The sequence below is a fragment of the Balaenoptera borealis genome (genome assembly GCF_965194805.1).
Source record: "Balaenoptera borealis genome assembly, chromosome: 6".
NCBI lineage: Eukaryota > Metazoa > Chordata > Mammalia > Artiodactyla > Balaenopteridae > Balaenoptera > Balaenoptera borealis.
The window spans coordinates 135,146,467-135,172,421 of record NC_138863.1 but is presented as its reverse complement, the minus strand read 5'-3'; the positions used below and the strand labels follow the sequence as shown (position 1 = coordinate 135,172,421).

Below are 25,955 nucleotides of genomic sequence, written 5' to 3'. Positions count from 1 at the left end.
AGCAACTCCTCACCTCTCTGGGAAATTGAAACCGCCTTTCTTCTCGGTAGTTACCGGCTGTTTCCTTGGAAGTCCACGGCTGCTGATTTTTTCACGTGTTTTCAATACTGTGATCCACCCACCCTCCCCGAACTAGATGGTAAGCTGTTGGAGAGAACCAACTTCTAATCCCCAATGCCTGGAACGGTGTCTTTATAAGCCATTTGCTAAATGAAGAGCAGCTAAACGTTTTGTTTGACAGAGTGAAGCAAAGCTGCGTAGAAAAACAGCAGATAACAGAGCCAACGCTCAGCAGAGAATATGGAAGAATAGCGTTACCTTTATAATAACAGCTGGCATTTAAAACCCTAAATCCTTACCTTAGTTTGCAAGGCTCTAAGCATCTGGCCCCTAGCCGCTTCTGCCACTTCATTCCTTGCTACTGTATCCCTGGCTCCTTTCATCCCTGCCCTACTGGCCTTTATTCTGTTCCTGTGCAGGCAAGTTCCCCTCCCAGAGCCTTTGCATTTGTTTCCTCTGCCTGGAATACTGTGCCCCGTTGATATTCTCCTGGCTAGCTCTTCCTCTAAGTGCTCAAATATCATCTCTTTAGAGAAACTTATCCTGATTGATCCATTTCAAACCCACACAGCCACTGTTTCCTTATCCTAATTTTCCTTTCCTTCAGAGAATTTATCACTAATTGACATTTGATATCTGTTTGTTTGTTGTCTGTCCCCACATACACACACACTAGAATAGAGTTTCCATGAGGGCAGAGACTTTGCCTGTTCTGTTCCCTAGTGCTTAAAATCTTCCCAGCATGTAGTAAGCCCTCAATGAATGTTTGATGAATAAACAATTGAATACGTGCATGCTCCCTGTTACCGGCTCTGTGCATTACAGCTTCAAAATTAGCAATTCCATATGTGAATTTCATCACCATCCTGGTTTTGTGAGAGATCTCAAGCTGGTTCCATCTAGCCCCATCTTGGTCAAGTTTGAGGATTTTGCCATCATACCCCCAACCACCTTTTGGGTAGGGTGATAAATTTATCTGGGTTTGCCCAGGATTGTCCTGATTTTAAAACTGAAGTCTCAGGAATCTCTTCAATTCCAAGCAAATTAGGAAGGTTGGTCACCCTGCTTTGAGGTATCTAGGCTCCATTTTCCTCGTCTTGTTTTATTGTTGTGAGTGTGTGGAATGAGGGGGTGGGGGGTGGGGGGTGGCGGTGACTTAAGAGTGTTCTGGGCCATCTGGAGAGGAAATTGGCTATATGTAGTGGGTAGAATGGGAGGGCTGGATGGCCAGTAGTGAGGCTGTGGTCAGCTGATGGGCCTTACCAAACAGCAACAAAAAAGAGATGAAAGAACAACATAGAAGATGCTGTCCTGGCTTCCAGAGCCCTCTGGCACAGGCAATGGTTGGTACATTCTCTAGAGAAAGTTCCTGGCTTCTAAGTCTCAGGCTCTGCTGTTGACATGGCCTCACCCACTCCATGTCACTTTCAAAAAGTAGCCTATCATGCATTTATTAACTCAGTTGTCACAAGAACCCCATGAGTTAGGTATTGTTATTATCCCCATTTTACAGATGAAGAAACTGAGGCTCAGAAAAGTAGAATAAGTTGCGCAAATTCAAATAGTTTAAATAGTGAAGTCAGGATTTGAACCTCAGTATTCTGACTCTCAAAGTCCACTCTTAATCACTACATTATCATGCAGCTCTTAACAATGTAAATATGCATTTGGGCTATGCCTAGCCAAGGGCATAAAATCTTTTTTTTTTTTTTAGGCTATGTTGTTTCATACCCCAACAGTTGAAATTAAAAGTAACTGATCACGCGTTTCTTAGTTCTAATGAGGCTTTAAGCACTGAAGAAACCAACAAAAAAAATACAACTACTAGACAAAAATGGGCAAATGACATGGACCCTAAGTCTCACAGGCATCAGTCAAGATTAGAAAGTCTAATAAGCCAGATAAGAAAGTCTCCAGTTTACTGGACAGACCTAACTGGTAGAATTTCTTCTCTGAACACAATGTTCCCAGGCCATGCACACACTCTCTCCATGATATTTTCAGAGAAGGATGCCTCGTTTGCGTGTAATTCTGAGAAGTATGTATAATTCTGAGAGCGTTAGTGTCTTAACAGGATCTTGCAAAGCCAGAAACAGCTGTCTTGTAGTGAAAACACAAACTGGACTTGGATTCAAACCAGACTTGTTCTAGCTCCCATTCTGCCACTTACTAGCTGTATGACTAGTCACTTAATCTTGCCAAGCCTCAGTTTTCCAACCTGTAAAACTGATAAATCTATGTCCTCACTGATTGAAGGAAAATCAGTATAAATATTTCTCTGGATAATCGCCCATCAACTTTTTGCTTTGCAAAATTGTAGTGTAGAAATGCCAGCAGTATGGAAGTTTATGTATTGCACTTGAAAGAGTTCTGAACTAGCGCTCTTGGATCTGAGAGTAGAATGGGAAGGGGGTCTGTCTAATTAATTAGCATTAATTAGGTAACCTGTCCAGAACCTCAGTTTCTGATTCTGTAACATCAGGGTTAGATTAGGTAATATTCAAGGTTCTCCTCTAGTTCTGGATCTAATATTCTCACTCAATATTTTTAATTAGGCGATTCAATATAAATTTGTATCATTCACTAATATACCTGTCCTGTGACTTTTGCCCAGAAATTTCTGTTTCTGGCTGGGGAACTTCTTGCTGCTTTTGGAAATTTCATCTGTTACATAGCTCTTAGATAGTTGTAACGGGTAAGGGATGATCCTCCTATCAGCACAATTAACTGCCCTTTCTTCTCAAGTAGCCCTCTGCGGAATGAACTTGATTACACTTGTTTCCTGGGCCTATTTGGCCCTGCTGCTGCTTTCTCCATCCAAATCTGCATTTCCTCTGAATGCGCCTTATATAATGATTGGTGGAGAGATTTGCTCCCAGGGAAATCAGGAAAACGTTTTCCTCCTTAACACCTGCTCACTCCTTAATCCTTGGCTTCAAAGCTTCCACCCCCACCATCCTGCTGACATTAATGTCAGGATCACCTCTCTGACTGACCCAATACCCTTTTCATGGTTCTCCTTTTCTCCATCTTCCCTGTAGAGCTTTTTACTATATCCTCTCTCTTGAAAATACCACCCTCTCGAAAATACCACCTCCCTTGACTTCTTCTGACACTAATAATGAAGTTCCCATCACTTTAGAGTTGACAAAATGATTTTGTAACAAGACTGGAGAAAACCCTCATTGACAGAACTCCTCTCAGGGTTGGGAGAGATGGAATGATGGTGTGGGGTGTGAGCTGGGGACTACAGGGCATAGTGGTGGGATAAAGCTGAAGCTCCCAAGGGGAATATATGAGTAAAAATAGGTGATCACCAAACTTGCTAAGGATAAAAGTGGTGTTCTTTACTTGAGGACTTTTATTTTGTTGAGTAACCAGATGAGTAGGCATGCAGGTCAATGGCAGAGCTAAAGGGCCCCATGTAACAGAGGAACAACTGAGTACCCGTAGGGGTCGGGCAGACACCTCAGGGGAAGAAAGGAAATCAACCACCTGCATCAGTGTGACGGAAAATGGACTTCGTGGAAGTCATTGCTGATGGAAACTGAATACTTTAGGGGATGTAATATAATCCTCTTCTAGTCTGCTCTACAAAATCTTCAGTAAAGCCTGCATTGCTCACTTATGTTTTTTGTGCTAGTGGATTATTTGCCAAGGTCTGTGTCAAGGTTGATACAGATTGAAGCATACTGTTTGGCACTGGCTGGAAAGAGACTGCCTGCGGAGACAGCCACGTCTTGACAGTATCTCATTTGACCCCCACACTATCCTCATGACTTGGGCAGAAACAGAATTATGTTTCTGATTTTGCAGCAGAAGGAGAAAACATCACAGCTGCGAAGAGAGGTGATGGGACTTGCCATTTATGGCAGTAAATGACAGAAGTAAAATATGGATCCACGTGGCTCTTTTGACTCCAGCAAGATCTCACTCAGGTATTTGTTTACCTGAAGAATAACCTTTTCTTTTTCCCACTCTTTTTGTCTTCATTTCGGCCTCTCACCTCCTCAACATGCAGCCTTTCTCTGAGAACCCAGCTTCCTTAATAAGTTCAACTATCAACTGCATACAGGTGACACCCTCATACTCACAGACCTACATCTTCAGTCTTAATGTCTCCTGTATGTAAACTTTGAATCCTTATCTCTACCTACTTAGCTGGATATCACCATCATCTCAATCTCAATCTGTCCAAAATCGAAATTTCTATTTCCCCCCCTTCACTATTTCTCCTGGGCAGGTATCATGCCCCTAGATTTCTAGGCTGCAATGAGGGCTGGATGAAAGGTAGGATCCTCTGATTCCTTTTTCCTCCTCAAACTCGGCATCATCAAAGTCTTGTGGATCCTGCCTTCAGGGTATCCCTTGGGTTTTCTCTTTCCTTTTACATCTCATTTCTGTACTGCTTAATCAAGGCCCTCTTCATTTTACACCATGATTATTTTTATATTCAATGCAAATAGATATTACTTGCATGTTTAATATTATGTTGAGAGGATTGTAATATACTAATGTGGGATAGGGCCTCAAAAAATAAGTCTAGAGGACTTCCCAGTGGTCCAGTGGTAAGACTCCGCGCTCCCAATGCAGGGGGCCCGGGTTCGATCCCTGGTCGGGGAGCTAGATCCCACGTGCCTGCCACAACTAAAGATCCCGCATGCCACAAAGAGGATCTCACATGCCGCAACTAAGACCTGGAGCAGCCTAAATAAATAAATAAATGTTAAAAATAATAATAATAAGTCTAGAGCTCAGAGAGGTCTTAAATGAGAGAAACATATTCCTTTCACCTCCTGGGGTTCTCTTTTTGCCAGGCCTAAACGGGACAGTGAGGCAGACAACTTCAAGCCCACACAATACTCTTCTTGAACCTACGGGATGGACCCGGAGATACCAGGGGACAATCACTGGGAAAGCCAGCCCTCTGGTGCTATGGAGAATTTTAACACACATCTGAATTTATAGGGTCATCCAGGGGTTAATTCTAACTGCCCACCTACTCCCATAAATCAAAGCCTGTATAATCATCTTGGCAAGTTGTACACCAAGATTTTCTAAATAGTTGCTAAGTGGTTCTAGGACCTCAGGTTCTCCCTCTCCATTATATCCTACCATCAGTTCTATACTAATCTTCAGATATATGTGTGTGTCTACACACACACACACACACACACACACACACGTTCACTTTTCTGCTTAAAACCTTGAAAGGTTCCCCAATGATCTCAGAATAATGTCCTGACTCCTTCCATGGGCATTGGGAGCCCATCACAGACAAGCCCAGCCCACTTCTCCAGCCTCACCTCCGTGTTACCCCCAACCCTTCCATCCAGGCTTGCCCATTCCACCTTCCTGAAACACACCCTGGGAAGTCTTGTTTCTAACCACAATCCCTACGTTCCCTAAGCCTGGAACCTCCTCCCTGTACTCTTAAAATCTGCCTCCTTTAAGAGAGAGTAGAGGATAGAGGAAAAGGCGAGGCTTTGGAATCAGCAACCTGGGATTCCAATTCTGGCTCCATTGCCTACTAGCTGTGGGGCCTTTTGGTCAATCACTTAACTCCCTTAGGCCTCAGTTCCCCATATGGACAATGGGAATAATAAGAATATAAACAGTATAACCCCCTAAGGCTTGCAGAGAAAAATAAGCATAATAAAATATACAAAAGTGCTATGTAAACTGGAAAGAACTACAAAAAGCATTATTATTAGTTTTTATTATTATTATTATTATCTCCACAGTCACCATCCCCTTCAGATCTCTCCTCCAAAGCAGTATCATTATCATTAATAACAATTCGAGAATATTTTACATACACAACATACCTTATGGGTTTTAAATACCTTGTCCATACATCTAGTCCACTGTGCATCTCACTCATCTTGGCACTTAACCTTGGAAAAGTAATTTATCTTTTCGTGTCTATGTACTCTCTTCCCATGTCCATTATCACCTCCTTTGGAGCAATGTCCCTATTTCATATCTCCTTTCCCCATTGCCAGCACTCAAAAGTGATGGGCTTGCAAAAGTGAAAGGTTATAGGCATTGGCTCTAGAGCCAGAGAGGATTTGAATCCCATTTCTGCCACTTACTAGTTGTGTGGCCTTAGGCAGTTTATTTAAACTCTCACTGGCCCAAATTTCTTCAGCCATAAAATGGGAATGATGTTAGCACCTACCCCACAAAGTTATTATGATGCTTAAGTGAGCCAATATGGATAAAGCCTGGCACGTAGTGAGTTCTTAATAAATATAAACTATTACTATTAAGTGAGACTGAGTCTGATTCCATTCTTTTCTGCCTTATCACTTCAGCCCTCTTTCAACACAGATTCCCCATGAATCGTCCTTATTCATTTATACACAGGAACAAAATCTACTGAGCATCTGTTACATACAAAAGACTGTCCCTTGGATAAAAGCAGCTGTGTTTATGCCTGATCATTCTCTGTTGCTTTCTCCTGGGCCAAATGGTACTAAGAATGAGACGAGTTCTCTGTGGATTGCAGCCTTCAGCCTTCTCCTCTTGTTTTCTCAAGCAGGGAGTAAGATGGTGTTCCAACATCAGATCACCAGGTACAAAAAAGTTCTTCATATTTTTTTACTGAAAGGCTTCTCAGGCCCCTTAGCATGCTAGTATTTATGGTGCATCTACAGCAACAGGGAATAGAGTTGGCCACATTTCCTGAACTCATTTAGCCACGGGAACTTTTATTTCACAGTTTCTCTCAGAATCAGCATTCTGTCAAATCTACTTTGGAAAATGCTACGTGGAAGTCCTATTCCTATCTGTTTCTCCTTTGTCCACAATTTCATTTTGACTAATGCAAACTGTCCTTGGAAATGCCTCACCTATATGAGACTACCCACTGGAAGACTAGAGAATCTTTTTTTCTTTTTAATTGAAGTATAGTTGATTTACAGTATTGTGTTAGTTTCAGGTGTATGGAAAAGTGACTCAGTTTTATTGTTTTCAGATTATATTCCATTATAGGTTATTACAAAATATTGAGTATAATTCAGTACACATTGATCATATACAACATAAACAAGTCAGGCTGTATTGCTGTAAATGGCTCTAACTTCTAAAATGTATGGTAATTCCTACATAGTCAAACATTACTTATGTTTCAGCCAAAAAACAACCCCGAGCAACCATAAGAGTTGTCACAAAGACCATGTATTTCCATTAGAACTTCTAGAACTTCCCATGGAACTTATGACTCCTTTTTTTTGTTTGTTTTTTCCTTTAGCTTGCTCATCTGTTTCCCATTCTATAGCAGATTAGAAAAAGGAAGATTGGGCTCACAGAGGCAAACACACTAACCACAGACAGAATACAGCTGAGTACCTTGCCGTGAAGGTGTAGATATAAAAACTAGAAAGGTGACACAAAAATTCATTGCAACCTAGGAACAATTAGTGCAGGGTAAAATCCGCGAAGAAACTATAATATCCCTGACGACTTTATTACATCACCTCCCAGGCCCCTGAGTGATCAAGGAAAAGTTGAAGTCTATTCAAGATACTAAATTAAATAAATCAAGATAATATATAATACATTTTAGAAAGTTTTCCATCTACAATGGATTTTTTAACAAAATAAATTAATGGCTAAGAATAGATGGGTTAGATGGACCTAGAGATTATCACACTAAGTGAAGTAAGCTAGACAAAGACAAATATACGATATCCCTTATATGTGGAATCTAAAAAAAAAAAATGATACAAATGAACTTATTTACAAAACAGAAGTAGACCTACACACATAGAAAACAAATTTATCGTTACCTAAGGGGAAAGGGAGGTGGGGGATAAATTAGGAGTTTGGGATTAACACATGCACACTACTATATATAAAATAGAAAAGCAACAAGGACCTACTGTATAGCACAGGGAACTATACTCAGTATTTTGTAGTAAGCTATAAGGGATATGAATCTGAAAAAGAATATATAGATATATATGTGTGTGTGTGTGTGTGTGTGTGCGTGTGTGTGTGTATATATATATATATATATATATATATATATATATATATATATATATATACACATACATGAATCTCTTTGCTGTATACCTGAAACTAACACAACATTGTAAATCAAATATACTTCAATTAAAAAATAACGTTTTAAAAAAAAGAATAGATGTGTTAAATGGCCAATCTTATGTTTTCCGGAGATTTCTGAGGAGAGGCGCACACCACCTCATGTTTACGATGCTGGGTAAAGGAGACGTACTTAGTATCCATGCTATTGATCATCCATCGCTTGACAATTCACCCTGTGGCTCTGCCCTTCACTGACCTTCTTAGCACACTCTGCCCCAGTTCTGCTCAGCCTCTAGAACTCTCTAAGTCTCCAAGATCTGTGTCCAACGTCAAAATCCCTACGCAGCTGACTTGGCATTATACAGCCTCCGCTGGTCATTTATCCAAGTAACTTAACAAGAGTGAAAGATCAGGGCTACGATGCATTTACATCTAAGGAGTAAATGGTGATCCCCCAATACAGCCACGTTAGAGTGCTGGGCTTGCGCATTTGGGAGTATAAAGGGAGCTGGGGGGCCACACTTTCGAAACTGCTTTGACCACAGCATCGCAAGGTAAGTGCTCACAAGTGCCCGCTTTTTTGCTCCATGTAGCTGTGATTATACCTGATCAGGTTACCTGGAGAGGAGAGAAGGCAACACAGCAGCCTTTGCTGAGGGCCTACTAAGCGTAAGGAACTGTGTTAAGGGCAATATGGGAGACAAGATGGCGAGGCCTTTCAAGAAGCTTCTACAAAGAGTAAAAAGACAAGAATATAAGCAATTATGACACCAAAAAAAAAAAAAAAACTAACCTGCAGGATATAAAGCTGAATATAATACGTGCTTACCCCTCTAATTGTTTAGGTCAGTATTATAATTGCAGTTAGCAAATAAACATGCTAATTTGTGATATCTCTTCTGTGATTGCCTTGAAGTATTATTTGAAATTTTTGTGGTTGGTTATGTAAATTTTTTTCTTATGTCAGGATTTCTGGGAGATGATTGCGGGAAGAAATTCTCCCATGCATTTGATCCATCTCAGAATGCATCCTCATTTGCTTATTAATGACCAGTGTCCAGACTGCTCATTCATGGCATGCCTTGTGGACTTCGGGCTGGGTCGTGTCTGACACTGCAGGAGCATCCCTCAGAGGGGTTCTGTAGCTCTAGGAGCTTGCGATGCTTCGATTTCTGGCCACCATCTTCACCAGAATACCTTCTGTCATACATTCACAGGGTTAAGAGAAACCTTGGGGATTTTCTGGTCCATCTGTCTCATTTACAGAAGGAAACCAAAGCTCAAGGAAATTACAACAGCTACTTTACAGAGCTGGCATTAGAAAACCGAGGTTCTGCCTCCAAGTGTGATTTCGTTTGAACCAAGGATTCAGAATATGATACTTAATCATTTAATCCTTTCCTGAGAAAGTTGTGAGAATTTTAGGATATAGCTGGAGATTATTAGAGACTCATAAAAGGAAGAGACCAAGAGTACACGACCAAAGTAGGAAAGCAAGTGTTGAAATGTCTCTTCCTGCCTAAATGGTATTTCACGACATGTTCCCCAGGTTCCATAAAAGTACTGTGTGGTAAATGGGAAGTTTAAGTTAAATTTGATATTGAAAATTATTCAGACTCTTATGGTATACTGAGATCTTCATGTAACTTCTGGACTGAGATTCCTTAGTCCCAAGTAAGTTATCAGCTACCCTACCTTCATCTTCTCCAAGAGAATATAGGATATTTAAGAGAGTGCCCTTCCTAGACCTCTTAAAGAAGTCTTGCCCATAATTCACAACTTTTCTCTCATTGCCAAAGAATTCAACTTCTGGTCTAAAAGCATCCAAGTTACAATCCGGATCATTCCCCTCCCTCCCTCCTTTCTTTTTTGACCCCTCACGGCCCCCTACCCTCAGCCGGAAGCATCATCTCTCTAAGTCCCCATAACACTTCATTTAGACGCTTACAGAATTTGTATTATTCTTCCTTGTTCAAAGATTTATTTGAGCATTTCCTTTAACTGTTCCTAAATTTTGCATTCCTTTAGGGTAGAGACTGTCTTTATCCTTTTTTATACCCCCTTAAGGAGCTGACATGGTACTTTGCACACACCGAAGATACTCAAAAAAATGTTAATCACTGCTGTAATTACCCAATTATTTAAAGAATGATGACTTAACCGAAGGGAAAAATGGAAAATGTATTTCCATCCCACACCATCCACTGTGTACTATTTAAATGTAGCTAAACTTAGAAAAGTACAATTTCTAGATTTATTTAAACTCTTCATAGTTCATTTGTTCTTTGTTTTGTTTAGTTTTGATTTCTGGAATCACTCTCTCAGAAGCCACTTCATTCCTGAAGGACACTAACCATTGCTTTGGAAACCAAGAAGGTAAGAGTCACTTTCATCTTGATTGGGAATACAATAATTGAAATTAGCAAACAGTGTTCTACACATTCTCATTCTTGCCACACTCATAGGAATCTGAAACTGATGAAATTAAAATCCATTACTTAAGTATTACTAAAGGCAGATTACAAAATATGCAGCTAAGGAAGCAGGGCTTCCCAAATTTGCTCATCACACTAACAGGAATAAAACACACTGCAGAACTTTGACACACAAGCTCCAGGTCAATATACTTAGGTTGGCCCCAAACATGATGCTCGTAGGCTCAAGATTCAGTCTTCACACAAGTCTAACTTTGCTGTGTTTTGAGCAGAGGCCGCACCCGTGAATCCCCTCAGCTGTGTCTTTACTCACAAATGATGCTGAGAGAATAAGGAGAAATGGATTCAAACCTATGTCCACTGTAGTAATAAAAAAAACTTACTCCCCCACCTCAAGATTTGTGTTTATTGGAAGTAATTCTAGATGAATTAGGACCAAGGAAACCAAAGTATAATTAAGTCATGACCACACCGTTGCTGACAAGATGCAGTAGCTGAGAAGTTCCCAGGAGAGGGCTGAAAGTTGAGAGCAGTGTCATAGCGCACTGACAGCAGTAAGAGGGGTTGGGGGAGCACTCAGAAGGTGGTGCTGGAGGTCAGGAAGACTGGGATGGCCATCCCCATTGGAAGACCCCTAAAGACAGGAACAGAGGGGATGGTTGGAGGGACACAGCTGTGTAGGGCTGGAAGCAGGTCAAGCTCTCAAAACCAAGAAGCAGATAATTAGGGGACTTTCTGGGGGTAGAGTTTCCAGGGACACCATGAGTCATGCCAAGAGAGTTGGATGAGACCTAACAAGGGAAAGTTTTATCAGCCAAGAATACATGGTTTTAGCACTGGGTCCCAGAGTACAGTTGTATAAATATGGGGACAAGATCTGACTTAGCAACCGGACGCACACTGCGTGCGTTGAGGGGCTTTGCTTGACAGTGAGTGGTGAGCCATCGGTGTGAGGAGGCTGCCAGAGGGCATGACACCTAGGTCAGGAGAGGTGAGGGCACATGCTGATGGAGGACAACATGTGGTCTGGATGTCACACTTAAGAGATTAACAGGAGTGAACTCACTGTGATGGTAAAGGAGATGCAGAAGCACATCACGGAAGAAACAGATGAAGACAGCACTGGGGCTACTTAGCCTGGAAAAGAAAAAGCTAAGGAGGGACTTCCCTGGAGGTCCAGTGGTTAAGACTTCGCCTTCCAGGCTCAATCCCTGGTCTGGGAGCTAAGATCCTACATGCCTTGCAGCCAAAAAACCAAAACATAAAACAGAAGCAATACTGTAACAAATTCAATAAAGACTTGAAAAATGGTCCACATTAAAAAAAAAAAAAAAAAAAAAAAAAAAAGCTAAGGAGAATCCAGAGCAGCCACCAAATGGGTGAAGAGTTGTCTTGTGGGGAGAAGGTTTGAACTCTTTCTGTTGTTACCAAGAGCCGAAAGGAGGATCAAACATCCTGAAGTCACAGAGAGCCAGATTTCAGATTAAAGCAAGAAGTATCTTTGGCCTGCAGAAACTACCCCAAATGATTTTCCAAAATTTTCAAAAGGGAAAAAAGTCATCTTGAAGGCATTTGAGTAGGCTGGACAACACATTTGCAAGAATATCGCTGAGACAACTCATGCATCATCTAGGCAGTAAAAGTAGGAGATACTGGATTCTGAGTCATGGTTAGAGCTGTGGGTGGAAGAAGAAAAATCTTCACCTCAACACACGCAGTGACTTGAATCCCAGAGGGAAAGTCTTGTTTTTCTAAGAGACCTAAAGGTATAGTTTGACCATGAGTCATTGTAGTCTTTCCCCAACTTCAGACTTCATTCTTATACTACTATCACAAATTTTGCAATACCCATTTAAGACCAGTACTGCTAATTCACTTAATATTTTGATTTACCTTGATTCCTTTTTCTTCTTAGATGTGTTTTTCAAAGTTACCCTATATGCTTGCTATGAAAGTCTGGACAGTCTATCTCAGCATCAGCTGAGACATTTAGATATTCAGAATCTCAAACTCTACTCCAGCTCTGCTGAATCAGAATATCTATTTCAACAAGATTCCCAGTTGGATTCCTATGCCCACCAAAGTTTGAGAAACACTGCTTTATATCACTACTATAAACAGATATTTCACTGTCTCTAAGTCGTTAGCACATATTATTCTATTTTATTCTAACTTTCTTCACATTTTCACAAAATATTATCTCTAAACTTGGGATGCATCTTATAATCAATGAAAGGAGTACTGTAATTAGCAGGGTGTTTTCCTTTATTAGTGGGACACAAAATAGGTTATCTTACAATCGATGGCATCTTACATTTTGCTAAAATAAGGTAATAGACTTTAATATAACTATTAAAATTAAGAAATAGTTGCCTAAAATCATTTTGTATTGGACCATTGGGACTATGCCATGGTTTTGGAAAGAGTGGCTTTATAAAAGCAAAATAATGCTCCCAAACATCACTGTGTTTGAGGCCCTTGAGAACAATTCAGTTTCCTCAGTCCCAACCACAGAGATTCTGTTGCAGATGATTTTGATGTGGATCAACTTTCGACACTTCGGGTAGCAGGCTGAATACTAAGTCAAGCTAAATGACATCAGATCATACACTTGCAGCCTGATGAGATTCCCTCACACTATAGTGCAACCATTCTCAAACTGTGGCCCATGGATCCTTGGAGATTCCTAAGAACTTTTCAAGAGGTACATGAGGTCAAAACAATTTTCATAATACCCAGATGCCATGTGCTTTCTTCACTGTGTTGACTTAATGATGCAAAAGCAAGGATGGATAGACGATCTGACACTTTATTACAAATCAACACATGGCACCAAGCTGTACTAATAGTCATAGTATTCTTCACAGCCATACACTGATAGTGAAAAAGAATTTTTTTTAATTTAAAAAGCCAGCTTCAGGACTTCCCTGGTGGCACAGTGGCTAAGAATCCGCCTGCCAATGCAGGGGACACGGGTTCGAGCCCTGGTCCGGGAAGATCCCACATGCTGCGGAGCAACTAAGCCCGTGAGCCACAACCACTGAGCCCGTGTGCCACAACTACCGAAGTCCGCATGCCTAGAGCCCATGCTCCGCAACAAGAGAAGCCACTGCAATTAGAAGCCCGCGCACCGCAACGAAGAGTAGCACTCGCCGCAACTAGACAAAGCCTGCACGCGCAACAAAGACCCAACGCAGCCAAAAATAAATATAAATAAATAAATATTTTTTTAAAAAGCCAGCTTCATTGAAAAATGACCTAAAATTTGCAGCAGTGGAAAGTATTAATTTGACTACATCTCAAATTTATCCACATCTTTATAATATTCTACATGATCAAACAGGAAGTCCATGAAAAGCACTCCTTTTGCACACTGGACTTTGACATTTGTCTCAAGGAAAAACACATGTGCAGTTGTCTGAGTTGCAAGATGAACCAGCCACTTGATTCATGAAGCACCATTTTTACTTGAAAGAATGACTAGCGGACAAACTATTGTTTCTCAGACTTGTATATCTGGCACACAGTTTCTCAAAAAGCAGTCAAGTGTGTTTATCCTTTCAAGGAAAACTACTGACAGTATTTTTTACTAATGATATAGTTGAGTTTTCAAGCAAAACTTAAAATTTTGTAAGACTTGTATCTACTATCATTAGCTTGACAACGTCCTAATATTTGAATTTTCTAATGAGATCAGTACTGATATTAATGATTGTGATTTTTTATACTGTATAATGAAACGTGCCAATATTTGGAAGTTCTGTATAATTCAGTGAACAATATTTTCCAAATGATCAATGTATGATGTTTACACATGGGTAAAATTTCATTCAAAGTTCAACACAGACCAACAGATCATAATGTTTGTTGATATGGTTTCAGATTCTACATTGCAACTAGCCTTTAAGGAACTACCACAGAAACTACCACGTGTCAAGTTTTGGTATAGTATCTAAAAAGAATTTCCACAATTATGTGAAAGGGCAATTAAAATACTCTTTCCTTTTCCAAATTATATATCTGTGAAAGATTTTCTATATCTACTTTAACCAAAAAACAAAAAACCATACAGCAACAGACAGAATACAGAAGCAGGCATGAAAATCCATCCATCTTCTACTCAGCAGACATTAAAGTGAGTTGCAAAAATGAAAAACAACGGTACTCTTGCCACTAATTTTTTTGTTTTGGAAAATATAGTCATTTTCATAAAAATATGTCATTAATGTTAACATGCAATGAATTTGATAGGAACTTTAAATGAATTAGATTTTCTCAATTTTGACTTCTAATACCATAAATATTGGTAGATATGACCTGCATAAACCAAACTCACTGGGTTCTCAATGGTTTTTAAGAGTGTGAAGGGGTTCTGAGAAAACAAAGCTTGAGAACTGCTGCTGTCGTAAAACTCACTTAAGCCACAAAAGTAGGGACTATCTTCACAGATGAGGAAACAATATGGATGAATTCTTCCTCTCCACCAGGCAGTAACTGAGAAAATTTAAACCGCATGAAGCCTGCAAGCCAGAGGTCCTCTTTGCGGTGCTATATTGAGCTCCAATCTCTTAACTATGAAAACTTAACCACGAGCACACAGATGGTTCAGCAGAGCCGCTGGCCAAAGTAAAATCGAAATGCAACTTATCCTGAATAAGATCCAGAGGGAAGCAGTTGCTCCTCTTTCTGTAGGACTAGATCCCCCCAGAATCTCAAGGAGGGATATTGAAACAACAGTCAGTTACCAATGAAGAGTAATTTCATAAAGTGTAAGATTGAGGGCGGGGGAAGTTCCAAGAGACAACCATAAAATGTTCAATTTTCCCACTTTTAATAGGAAACATAAAAGGCTTTATTCAAAACATATGACCTATTTCTTAAGAGAGATATGGGGATACATGTGTGTAATTGAACTCCATTTTATGGTCACTTACAGAAGAATGTATGGAAAGGAAAAAGCAGAGAAAGAAAGGGAGAAGGGGAAGAGTTGTGGGGAAAAGAAGTAGAGGGTCAGGAAGGATACGGGAAGAGGTCCAGAGGGAACAGGAAAAGCAAATGCAGATGAGGAAAAGGAACCAGAAAAGTCACACAACCTGCAGGGGCCTTAGAAATGAGCTAGGCTTGCTTCTTCATTTTAAGTGAAATTAGTGGCCCAAAGAAGTTAAGTGGTTTGACCAAGTTCAGTGCCGGGACTTTAAGCCAAATTTTTCTAGCTTCTAAGCAAGGAAAACACATACAGAGAAGGTCTATGAAAGGGGATGGTTTGGAAAGAAGTGACGGGAGGGATGAGCGGGAGGGTGGACAGAGAGAGAGGCAGAAAGATACATAAACACACCATACACGTACATGCACACACACACACAGGCTAAGCAGTGAGTTCTAAAGCAGGTATTTAATTAAACACTGTTTGTCACACCCCGACACTGCTACACATAACTAAAGTTTGGAGACCCCTGCCTTAAGCCCAGTACTTCTCAACTCTACTATGCCTAGAAATCACCTGGAGATCTTGTTAAAGTGCAGATTCTGGTTTTGTAATGTGGGGTGGTTCTGAGATTCTGAATGTCTAACAACTCCTCGGTGATGCTGATGCAACGTGTTCAAGGACCACTCTTGGAGTCAGAAGGCCCTACACCAGCAGTTCTCAGAGTGTGGTCCCTGGACCACAATGATGAATTCACCATCAGCTGATGAATTCACCACCAGCATTGCCTAAGAACTTGCTAGAAATGCATATTCTCAGGCCCCATCCCATACCTACTGAATCAGAAGCTCTGGGGGTGAGGCCCAGAAATCTGTGTTTTAACAAGCTCTCCAGGTAATTCTGGTGCATATTAAAGTTTGGAACCATTGCACTAGGCCATAATGTCTCCTATCACCTTGTTGCCTGTAATTGGCTAAACAAGTGTGGCAGTACTTTATGTTCAAGTCATTACTTTTCACTGGGCTATCTGAACTTTCTACTAGGAATTATCAACATTCCAGTAATTCTTTTCAGACACCCTTAAGATTTGGGAATGACACCGAGATCATGAGGCTCAAATGTGATGTGTAATTAAGGAAGTATTTTCTGAGGCCTCCTTTATTAGGCTCAGCTTGTCTTCCTCTAATTGGTTTAGACTTCCACACCTGGAGCTGGACTAAGAGATGTCCCCTCAAACTTTTTTCTTGGAGTAAAATATCTCCTTTAGCTCACCCCCACTTGCCCACTCTAGGCCCCTATACCAGGTCCTGGATTCCTCAGAACGTAGGTTAATCCCAGGAACTTTTGAATCTGGCCCCCTGTCTGAATGGAAATAACAGGATGGAGCTCCCCAAAGCTCCAGATTCAGCAGCCCTGGTCTTCCCAGCCCCTGCAGTCATGAGCTCTGATGCAGAGATGGCCATTTTTGGAGAAGCAGCTCCCTACCTGTGGAAATCAGAGAAGGAGAGAATCGAGGCTCCAAATCTCCCATTTGATTCTAAGAAAGCTTGCTTTGCAGTGGATGATAAGGAATTTTATGTGAAAGGTATGATCCAGAGCAAGGAAAATGACAAAGTCACAGTCGAGACCCTCGACAACCGGGTAAGTGTTGATCTCAGATGTCCTTGCTAACATGGGCATCCCCCTTTGCCTTTGGAGTAGAATAGTAGAAATTGCATGCTGGCCCATAGGAATCTGAAGATAGAACAAGACTCACATTGATCTACTCTGAGTGAAGTCGCAGGTAAAAACTGCCATGGCACATACCTTTCCTCTGGCTCTTTCCTTCGAGGACTTGGGCTTTGAGAGTTTTTATGATGTTTGCTTTGGAGAAAGGGGAAGGTGGTGGTGGAAGAGTTTGGACTGTTTGAGGGAGAGATTGATACAGATTGCTGCTGGATGGGCGAATATACCAAATAGAACTCTCTAGGCTGCAGAGTGACTTACAGAGGGAGCTCCAGAGGCAATGCCTAATTTAATGCAGAGAATTACAGAGCACCATTCAATTCAATCCTTACTGGACACGCACCATGTCTAGGTCACAGTGTCTATCACTCTGCAAATATGAGCAAATCTCAGTCCCGCTTCCCCAAAGTTTATCATCTAGTGTAGGAATCAAGAGTACACGGCGGGTATGGGGACTTCCCTGGTGGCACAGAGGTTAAGAATCCGCCTGCCGATGCAGGGGACACGGGGTCAATCCCCGGTCCCAGAAGATCCCACATGCCGCGGAGCAACTAAGCCCGTGCGCCACAACTACTGAGCCTGCACTCTAGAGCCCGCGAGCCACAACTACTCAGCCCGTGCGCCACAACTACTGAAGCCCGTGTGCCTAGAGCCTGTGCTCTGCAACAAGAGAAGCCATGACAATGAGAAGACCGTGCACCGCAACGAAGAGTAGCCCCCACTCGCCACAACTAGAGAAAAGCCCGTGTGCAGTAAGGAAGACCCAACGCAGCCAAAAATAAATAAATAAAATAATTTTTTTAAAAAAGAGTACATGGTAGGTATGAATCGCAGTTCACAAATTCAAGCATACAAGACAGATGATGATGACGATGATGATGATGATGATTGTTATTATTAAACTTAACCTCTGGTGTCAGCCTCTTTTCACAGGGCCGGAAATAAATTTTCTGGAGTTACTATTGGGGTCCCCTCCCCAGAGCCATGCCACATTTTCAGTAATACCACATGGGGTGTCACTGCCCCCCCTGAAGGATTGCTAAGAAACAAGCCCCAGTTTCTTTTTTTTTTGGAAAAGATTTTTTTATCCAGTGTTTAAGTAAGATTAAAAACTACAAGATTTTGCTTGCAGCTGATGAGCAAGAAGAGAAAAGTTAAACCCAAATTATCATCTGATTGGCTAGTTAAAACGCTCTGACTCAAGATCAAATTATTCAGTGACACACCAGTTACTTTGTGTGGGCTGAGGAGTTCTGGAGCAAAACAGCCCTAAACAAAACATATCATCTGAGAGCACAGGGCTAATGGGCATATGAAATACTAAACAAGAAAGCTGATAAAGGGAGGCTGTCGCAGACCTTTTGCTATTTTAGGCTTCTAGCAGTTGCTTACCATATACAAGGACCTAGCAGCCAGTTATTTTATCTCTTGACTTATCTGAGGTTAAACAACTTTAACCCACTAAGCAGGAATAAAGAGACACTTTGTAGATGAGTTGGAAAACATAAAGCAGTCCCACTTCTCCAGTAGAGTTTTAGTTGACTTAAATCATAAGAGAAACAATGATTACTGCACATATTGTCCTTGTCACACTGCATCTGTTGAGTAGAATTTCCATTCCAAGTGTTGTTTTCATCTTCACCATCGTCTTGAGTCCTCAATCTATATATCTTGCCCTCCTTTTTAAAGTCTTCCCCCCGTTTCTCCAGCACTCTTTTTCTGACTGGTTCCCTTTTTTCTGAGTTGCTAGAGGATGCAAGGTTTGAGGATTCCAATGATGCTGCTCTCACCGAGGTCTGTGCAGGAGGAGGATTACTAAATAAGAAGTTGCTAATCAATCTCCAGATGGCAAGGAATGGGTAAAGTACTGTCCCCAAGAATGTCCAAAAGTCGCCACTGGAAGAATGTACCATGGATGTAGTTGGTCTTCCTGCTGGCAACAGTACCACTGAAGCACTTGTGGCAAGTTCCAAATCCAGTAATTTCTTTTTATAATCTTCTTTGGTAAATTCCCTCCTGGGAAACATTGTCGCTAATGAAAAATTACCGTAAGTGTTGCCAACAGTCTGTGCAGCAAACTGCCTTGCTGCTTCTAGAGGAGCATCAGAAGGGAACTGATTTGTGAAGGAAGAACCATCAGGAAGACGGAATTGAATTCTCGCAACACTGCTTCCTTCTGTTGTGGAAGAGTCTCTCTTGACTTCCATTTCTGCCTGTTTGGCCAGCAGGGCAGCAGCTTTAGCAGCTTCTACTTCTTCCTTTGTCTTTGCAAAACGAGCAGCTCTCTCTGCACGGTCCAGTGCAATCTTCTGTTTTATACGCTCTCGAGCTGCCCTATCTTCTGCCTTTTCTCTGTTCCTTTCCTCTAACACTCTTTTTGTTAATTCTTCTTCTTGCTTTCTTTTATAATCCAACATTTCTTTTCCAGTTTTCCTCCTCTCAATTTCCTCCTTAATCTCTCTCTGTTCTTCCTCTTTCCTTTTCTCTTCTCTCTTTTCTTCAAGTTTTTTGGTTAGTCTTTCCACTCTGACGGTGAGCTCCTCTGTAGGTCTCTGATTTGAACATCCACCAGGCTCTGGAGACACAGTGGCCTGGCCTGAAATTTCTCCTCCTGTTGCAGAATCTGACTTTGTATCAGAAGTGGGTGGTGTCTCACAGAGCTCTACATTTCTGGACTGACAGTTTTCAGAAGTGTTGTTCTGATCAAATGAGGTGGATGGAGTAGAGACTGAACTTTCTCACTGGCCACTATTTGCCACTGATATTTCACCTTTTAACGAGTGCATCTGCCGGACTTTGTGGATTCTGGTAACAAGTTCATCTGCAGGAACACTTCCTGCTATTACTTCCAAGGGAATTCCACTGTCTCCAATAAAGAAACTGGATGGAACACACACTACAGGATAGATCTGTGAAAACTGTAGGCAGGCTTGACTTTTGGTATCGATTTTCACAGCAACAAAACTGTTGGAAGATGCTTCTGTCACTTTCTCATCTTCCCAACTTGCAGCCATCTGTGTAGCCTGTTCATCATCACCTGCCACGAACACCACGACGACCGCGCCGCTCCTCTTGGCTGACGCGATGGCGGCAGGAATGGCGCCCTGGAACCACAGCATCGCTGCCCTCGGGCACAGGCGCTCGCTCGGCGTGTTGCCGCCTCGGTCCCGGAGCCGGCCCCGCCCTCTCCGTCTTTGGGCCCCCGCGGCCCGCCTCCGGCTCCGCACCGGCGCGCAGGCCCGTCAGCGGCTCCCAGGACGCGTGCAAGCGCGCAGGCCGAGGCGCGCCCCGCGACGCATGACGCCACGCGTCGCCGTTGGCAGCGCGCCCCCGTCCTTTGTCTCGTTGGCAAGTCGGTGCGTGCGGGAGCCCGGGAGACCGCAGGCCCTGCAGTCCCGGAAGTGGAAGGAGCGCCCCAGTTTCTGAACCTTCAGGACACACAGATTTTTCCATCTTCCTTATGCTATTTTGGATGTCCCTCTCTCTCTAGTTTAGGGCGGTGGGGCAGAAGGGCTTCCTTTCCTCAAGAGATTTGGTCTATATCAACAAATCTCCTCCCTTTTATCTTTTCGGTAAAACCCTCAAAGCTCTTCTGAGGATTCGGGCTTTTGGAAAACAAACGCTAGAAAGGCTTACAGGTTCTCTCGCTTTTATGCCCTATTTTCTACCTTTCCTGAGTAATGGAGTGCCAGTTGTATGCTTAAAGGGGAGGGAAAACAGAGAGGGGAAAATTAGGTAATAGTCTCAAAATACTGTTCAGGCATGGACCATGCTTCAAGTCCAAATGTTTTAACTATTAGGGCAGCGGTGCAAGGAATTCTGGAAGCCTTGAAAAGACAGGGGAGAGAAGAAACAGGTCATGGAAGAGGTGGCACTTCAGAAGAGCTTTGAAGGTTGCTAGATGTAATTTCAATGTAGATATATTCCAGACAAAGGGACCCACATGAGCAGAGGTATTGAGGTGGAGATTTACAGAATACACTGGAAGAGTTTTTTCCAATCTTCCAAGCTTGATCTCTTTGCAGCACTCATAGCAAATGGGGTAAACAGAGGCAAGCTGCTGTGGCCTTGGCCATCCTGAGTTCCACCTGGCCACCCTGAGGCTGAAGGGCTCTATAACTTTGCACACCTGTAACCCTCTTCTGGCACACAGAATGGCATGCTGACTTGGGGGCATCAGACCAGAATTCGTTATACAGTTTGACCAGTCTTAGATTTATCAAGAACAGTTATTTACGGATCATCTCTGGGCACAGAAATGATCCATAACGTTAACCACGGTAATGGGGTAATCTCACCACAATATCTCACCATTTTCACCCCACTGGTAGGTCACCACATCGGCTCTCCCACTCATCATGTGATTTTCCTCTCAATATCCAGACACTCACTCCGAACAGTGACCAAGTCTTCCCCATGAACCCTCCCAAATTTGACAAGATCGAGGACATGGCCATGATGACCCACCTACACGAGCCAGGAGTGTTGTACAACCTCAAAGAGCATTACGCAGCCTGGATGATCTACGTGAGTACCCTTCAACCTCTCTTTATTCCATTTCCTTCTCTTAGTAAAGTCAAGATCCATAGGTTGAATTTTCTGATTTTCTCAGACCTACTCAGGCCTCTTCTGTGTCACCGTCAACACCTACCAGTGGCTGCCGGTGTACAACCCTGAGGTGGTGACGGCCTACAGAGGGAAAAAGCACCAGGAGGCCCCGCCGCACATCTTCTCCATCTCTGACAACGCCTATCAGTTCATGTTGACTGGTGAGTAATTTCTTTAATCCATATTTTAAAAAATAGTTTTAGTGAAGTATTCAAGTCCTTTAACTGCACTGGTTCTTAGTTAATTACTCGAGCCCTTCACAGGCTTTGGTCATCCAAACGGAGCAATGACCAAAGTGACCTCAGTAGATTCAGAGGATGTCAGGATGGAAAGCCAGGGGCGTAGTATCTTCCATTACCAGTCACGGTTCTTAAGCCAGAGCTTGGGACTGAAGCCACACTAAGTACATGCTTCTCTGGGGGTGGATGTGAAGCACAAGGAGATGCGCTGCCCCCAACTCCAAAGAAACCCCCAACAGGAGTACACTTGGAAGAGAGACTATATTAGTAGCCACTTAGGAATGCAAAGTTGGAGAAATGGGCACAGCAACTTCCCTTCACCTGTTTTCTCAGGCTCCCTCTTTCTCCTCCTTAAATTTCCAGAATAGCAGATGAAATAGCAGAGATGTGGTAATACTGTCACCCTTGTCATGCCTAACATCACTTCGGTCTGTTCCACTTTCACCTGATTTGACTTGGTGCAGAGAGAAGAAGTAGAAGCAAGCATCTGAGATCTGAAGATGCTTAAAAGTCATCCAGGACAATGTTGCCCAAACTTCAGCCATTCCAATGTCACATTCGCAATCCTGGCCATTTCTGCATATTTAAAATCTTTCCTTATAGTGACTGAAGTTCCGTCCATTTCAAAAAGGAAGAATAGGGAATTCCCTGGCGGTCCAATGGTTAAGACTCTGTGCTTCCACTGCAGGGGACACGGATTCGATACCTGGTCAGGGAACTAAGATCCCACATGCCACGTGGCGTGGCCAAAAATAAAAACAAAATAGGAACCGAACAAATCTGCCCTTTGATCTGGAGGAAAACTATTTTTTAAAAAAAGGAAGAATAATATCACTATTAGTATTAGTTTCTTAGGACTGCCGTAACCAAGTACTACACACTGGGTGGCCTAAGCAACAGAAATGCATTGTGTCACAGCTCTGGAGCCTGGAAGTCTGAGATCAAGGTGTCAGCAGGGTTGGTTCCCTCTGAGGGCCGAGAGGGAGAATGTGGTCCAGGCCACTCTCCCAGCTTCCGGTGGTTTGCTGGCCATCCTTGCCATCCCTTGGCTTATAGAATCATCACCTTGATCCGCACTTTCATCTTCACATTGTGTTCTCATCTGTCTCCAAATTTCTCTTTTTATAAGGACACCAGTCATATTGGATTAGGGGCCCACCTCCTCCAGTATGACCTCATCTTCACTAATTACATCTGCAATGACCCTATTTCCAAATAAGGTCACATTTTGAGGTACTGGGGGTTAGTTAGGGCCTCAACATACTAGTTTGTTGGGGGGAACACAATTCAACCTATAACACTCTTGTAAATGGAAAACCACGGTCACTGTCCACAAGTAGAAAGTAAAGGTGAAAGAAAAAGGCAATGACAACAAATCAGTGTCCATAAATTCTAATTAGAAGCTGTGGCTTCTTGCAAGTTCTAAGTCTGAGACTTGCTTTCTTTGTTGAAAAGGGAGATAAGAAAGCGCTATTGAGGAGGTAAAGATCTGTGAACACGAATAACTTCCACACTGTGGGACTCACCGTTCACTTCCCATGCTGCCCACGTTACACATCCAGCATTTGGGAAATCTGCACAAATTGCCTCCAAGAAGATTCGACATGCCCAAATCATCACACCACTAGTTAATGGCAAAGCCAGAACTAGAACTCATGGGCTCTGTCTACCCCCAATGTTACCTGATTTGTATATCCTGCCTGTATGTTGTTTATTTATTCTGTCCTGCTTCCTTCTGCATTTCTAGATCGAGACAACCAGTCCGTCCTCATCGCGTCAGTAACCTGTGTTGTTGCCATGATGACTTGGAAGGGGCTGTCCATTCCTTCTGCTCTCCTTTAGCTCACTTACTTTTTAAAAAAAATTTATTTTATTGAAGTATACTTGATTTACAATGTTGTATTAATGTCTGCTGTACAGCAAAGTGATTCAGTTATACATATATATTCCTTTTCATATTCCTTTCCATTTTGTTTTATCACAAGGTATTGAATATAGTTCCCTGTGCAATGCAGTAGGACCTTGTTGGTTATGCATTCTATATCTAATAGTTTGCATCTACTCATCCCAAACTCTCAATCCATTTGTCCTCCATTCCCCCTTTCCTTGGTCCCCTTGGCAATTACAAGTCTGTTCTCTATGTCTGTGTATCTCACTTTATTTTATTTTATTTTACTTTATTATATTTTATTTATTTTTGGGTGCATCGGGTCTTAGTTGCAGCACTCGGGATCTTTTGTTGGGGCACGTGGGCTCTTCGCTGTGGTGTACAGGCTTCTCTCTAGTTGTGGCGGGCGGGTTTTCTCTTCTCTAGTTGTGGCACGCAGGCTCCAGAGCACGTGGGCTCTGTAGTTTGTGGCACGTGGGCTCAGATTGAGGCGCGCAAGCTCAGTAGTTATGGCGTGCGGGCTCGGTTGCCCCGCGGCATGTGGGATCTTAGTTCCCTGACCAGGGATTGAACCCGCGTCCCTTGCATTGCAAGGCGGGTTCTTTACCACTGGACCACCAGGGAAGTCCCTCTCACTTACTTTTAAATCAACAGCGGAGAATCCGGGGCTGGGAAGACAGTGAACACCAAGCGTGTGATCCAGCACTTTGCAGCAATTGCGGTCACTGGAGAGAAGAGGAAGGCGCAGCGGCCGGGCAAGATGCAGGTGAGCAGCTTCCTGCACCTGGAAGGCTTGCTGGAATGAGTATAACTGAAACCCCAGGTGAGCCCCAAGTGTCTGCAGGGCTTTGTGCACAGCACGAGGTCCTGCCCCAGGGGGTGTTTACGGGGCAAGGCAGGAAATGGCTCCACCTTGTGGACTCGGGCTCTAGCACCAGCTCCATCAGCAACAGCCGAGTGACCTTGAACAACTCCACATCCTCCTTTGGCGAAGGAATGGTTTAGGCCAGTGGTTCTCAAACTGGAGTGCACGTCAGAATCACCAGGAGGGTTCGTTAACAACGGATTGCTGGTCCCCAGGCCCAGAATTTCTGACTGAAATTCCTGTCTCACATTCAAAATCCTGGCATGTTGCATTTCTGTCATGTTCCCATTGTTCATGCCCTGTCCAGGGATCACACTTTGAGAACCACTGGGCTGGACAGTAGTTTCCAAAAAGCTCTGAAGTCAGAAAGGCAAGCAATCATGTGGGGAAGGGGAAAAGGTAAAAACTCTGCTTTCTATAAGTGGATTTCTACGTAATAATTCTCACAAAATATTTTATGCAACTTAAACATTTTTTTGAGAACCACTGTTTCTATCATATGGGTCACTTTCATTGCTCACAGTCTGTTTCTACTTCTGAACCCGAATATCTGTATAAATGGGTCCTGGTGCATGCAGGAACAGAGGTCTATATTTTACAAATCCATAATTTATAATAAAATGTTATCAGAGAAGAAAGGCCATCTGGGAGATTGAGAGGTAGCGGGTAGGGCTCCAACCTGGAATCTGGTGTGGCCAGAAGCCACTTTGATGCTGTGCTAAGACTCCTTCTACGATGGGACCTTGAAGCCTCCTTGGGTGGGGTGGGGATGAGCCTGTGGGTACCCAGCACAACTGTACCTGCCACCAGCCTGAGCTGGGCGACATCTCTCCCTGGGACCTTTCCAGAGCATCCACACTTTTGAGTCACTGGGAAGTTACTTCGGAAGACGTCCAAAGTCCTCTCTTTTCCTCTTCTCACATATTATTAGGGAACCCTGGAAGACCAGATCATCCAGGCCAACCCCCTCCTGGAGGCCTCTGGAAATGCCAAGACCGTGAGGAATGACAACTCTTTGGGATTCGTTAAGACTCAGCCCAATTGTCAATGACCCCCAGAAAGAAAACCCTCTCCTCCAATGCTGAATATGAAAAATGGCCACATAAACTAGGATATACCTGGCCTTAGTCTACCCCCAAGCGCTTCAGATCAAGCT

At 42.7% G+C, this 25,955-nt stretch overlaps 1 protein-coding gene and 1 pseudogene across 2 annotated transcripts; one reads left to right on the top strand and one right to left on the bottom strand.

Annotated features, from left to right (window-relative positions):
* On the top strand, positions 1–24,779 carry LOC309630569 (myosin-13-like). The gene is made up of 6 exons (XM_082395897.1): positions 1–139; positions 10,414–10,491; positions 21,583–21,726; positions 21,812–21,968; positions 23,794–23,821; positions 24,589–24,779. Exons 3-6 carry the CDS (start codon positions 21,616–21,618, stop codon positions 24,737–24,739), a joined length of 447 nt encoding a protein of 148 aa, XP_082252023.1. The 5' UTR covers positions 1–139; positions 10,414–10,491; positions 21,583–21,615; the 3' UTR covers positions 24,740–24,779.
* Positions 18,267–20,815, bottom strand: LOC309630558 (UBX domain-containing protein 4 pseudogene; annotated as a pseudogene). Its single transcript has one exon. The product of its transcript is annotated as a UBX domain-containing protein 4 pseudogene (transcript).
* Positions 24,780–25,955: the final 1,176 nt, after the last annotated feature.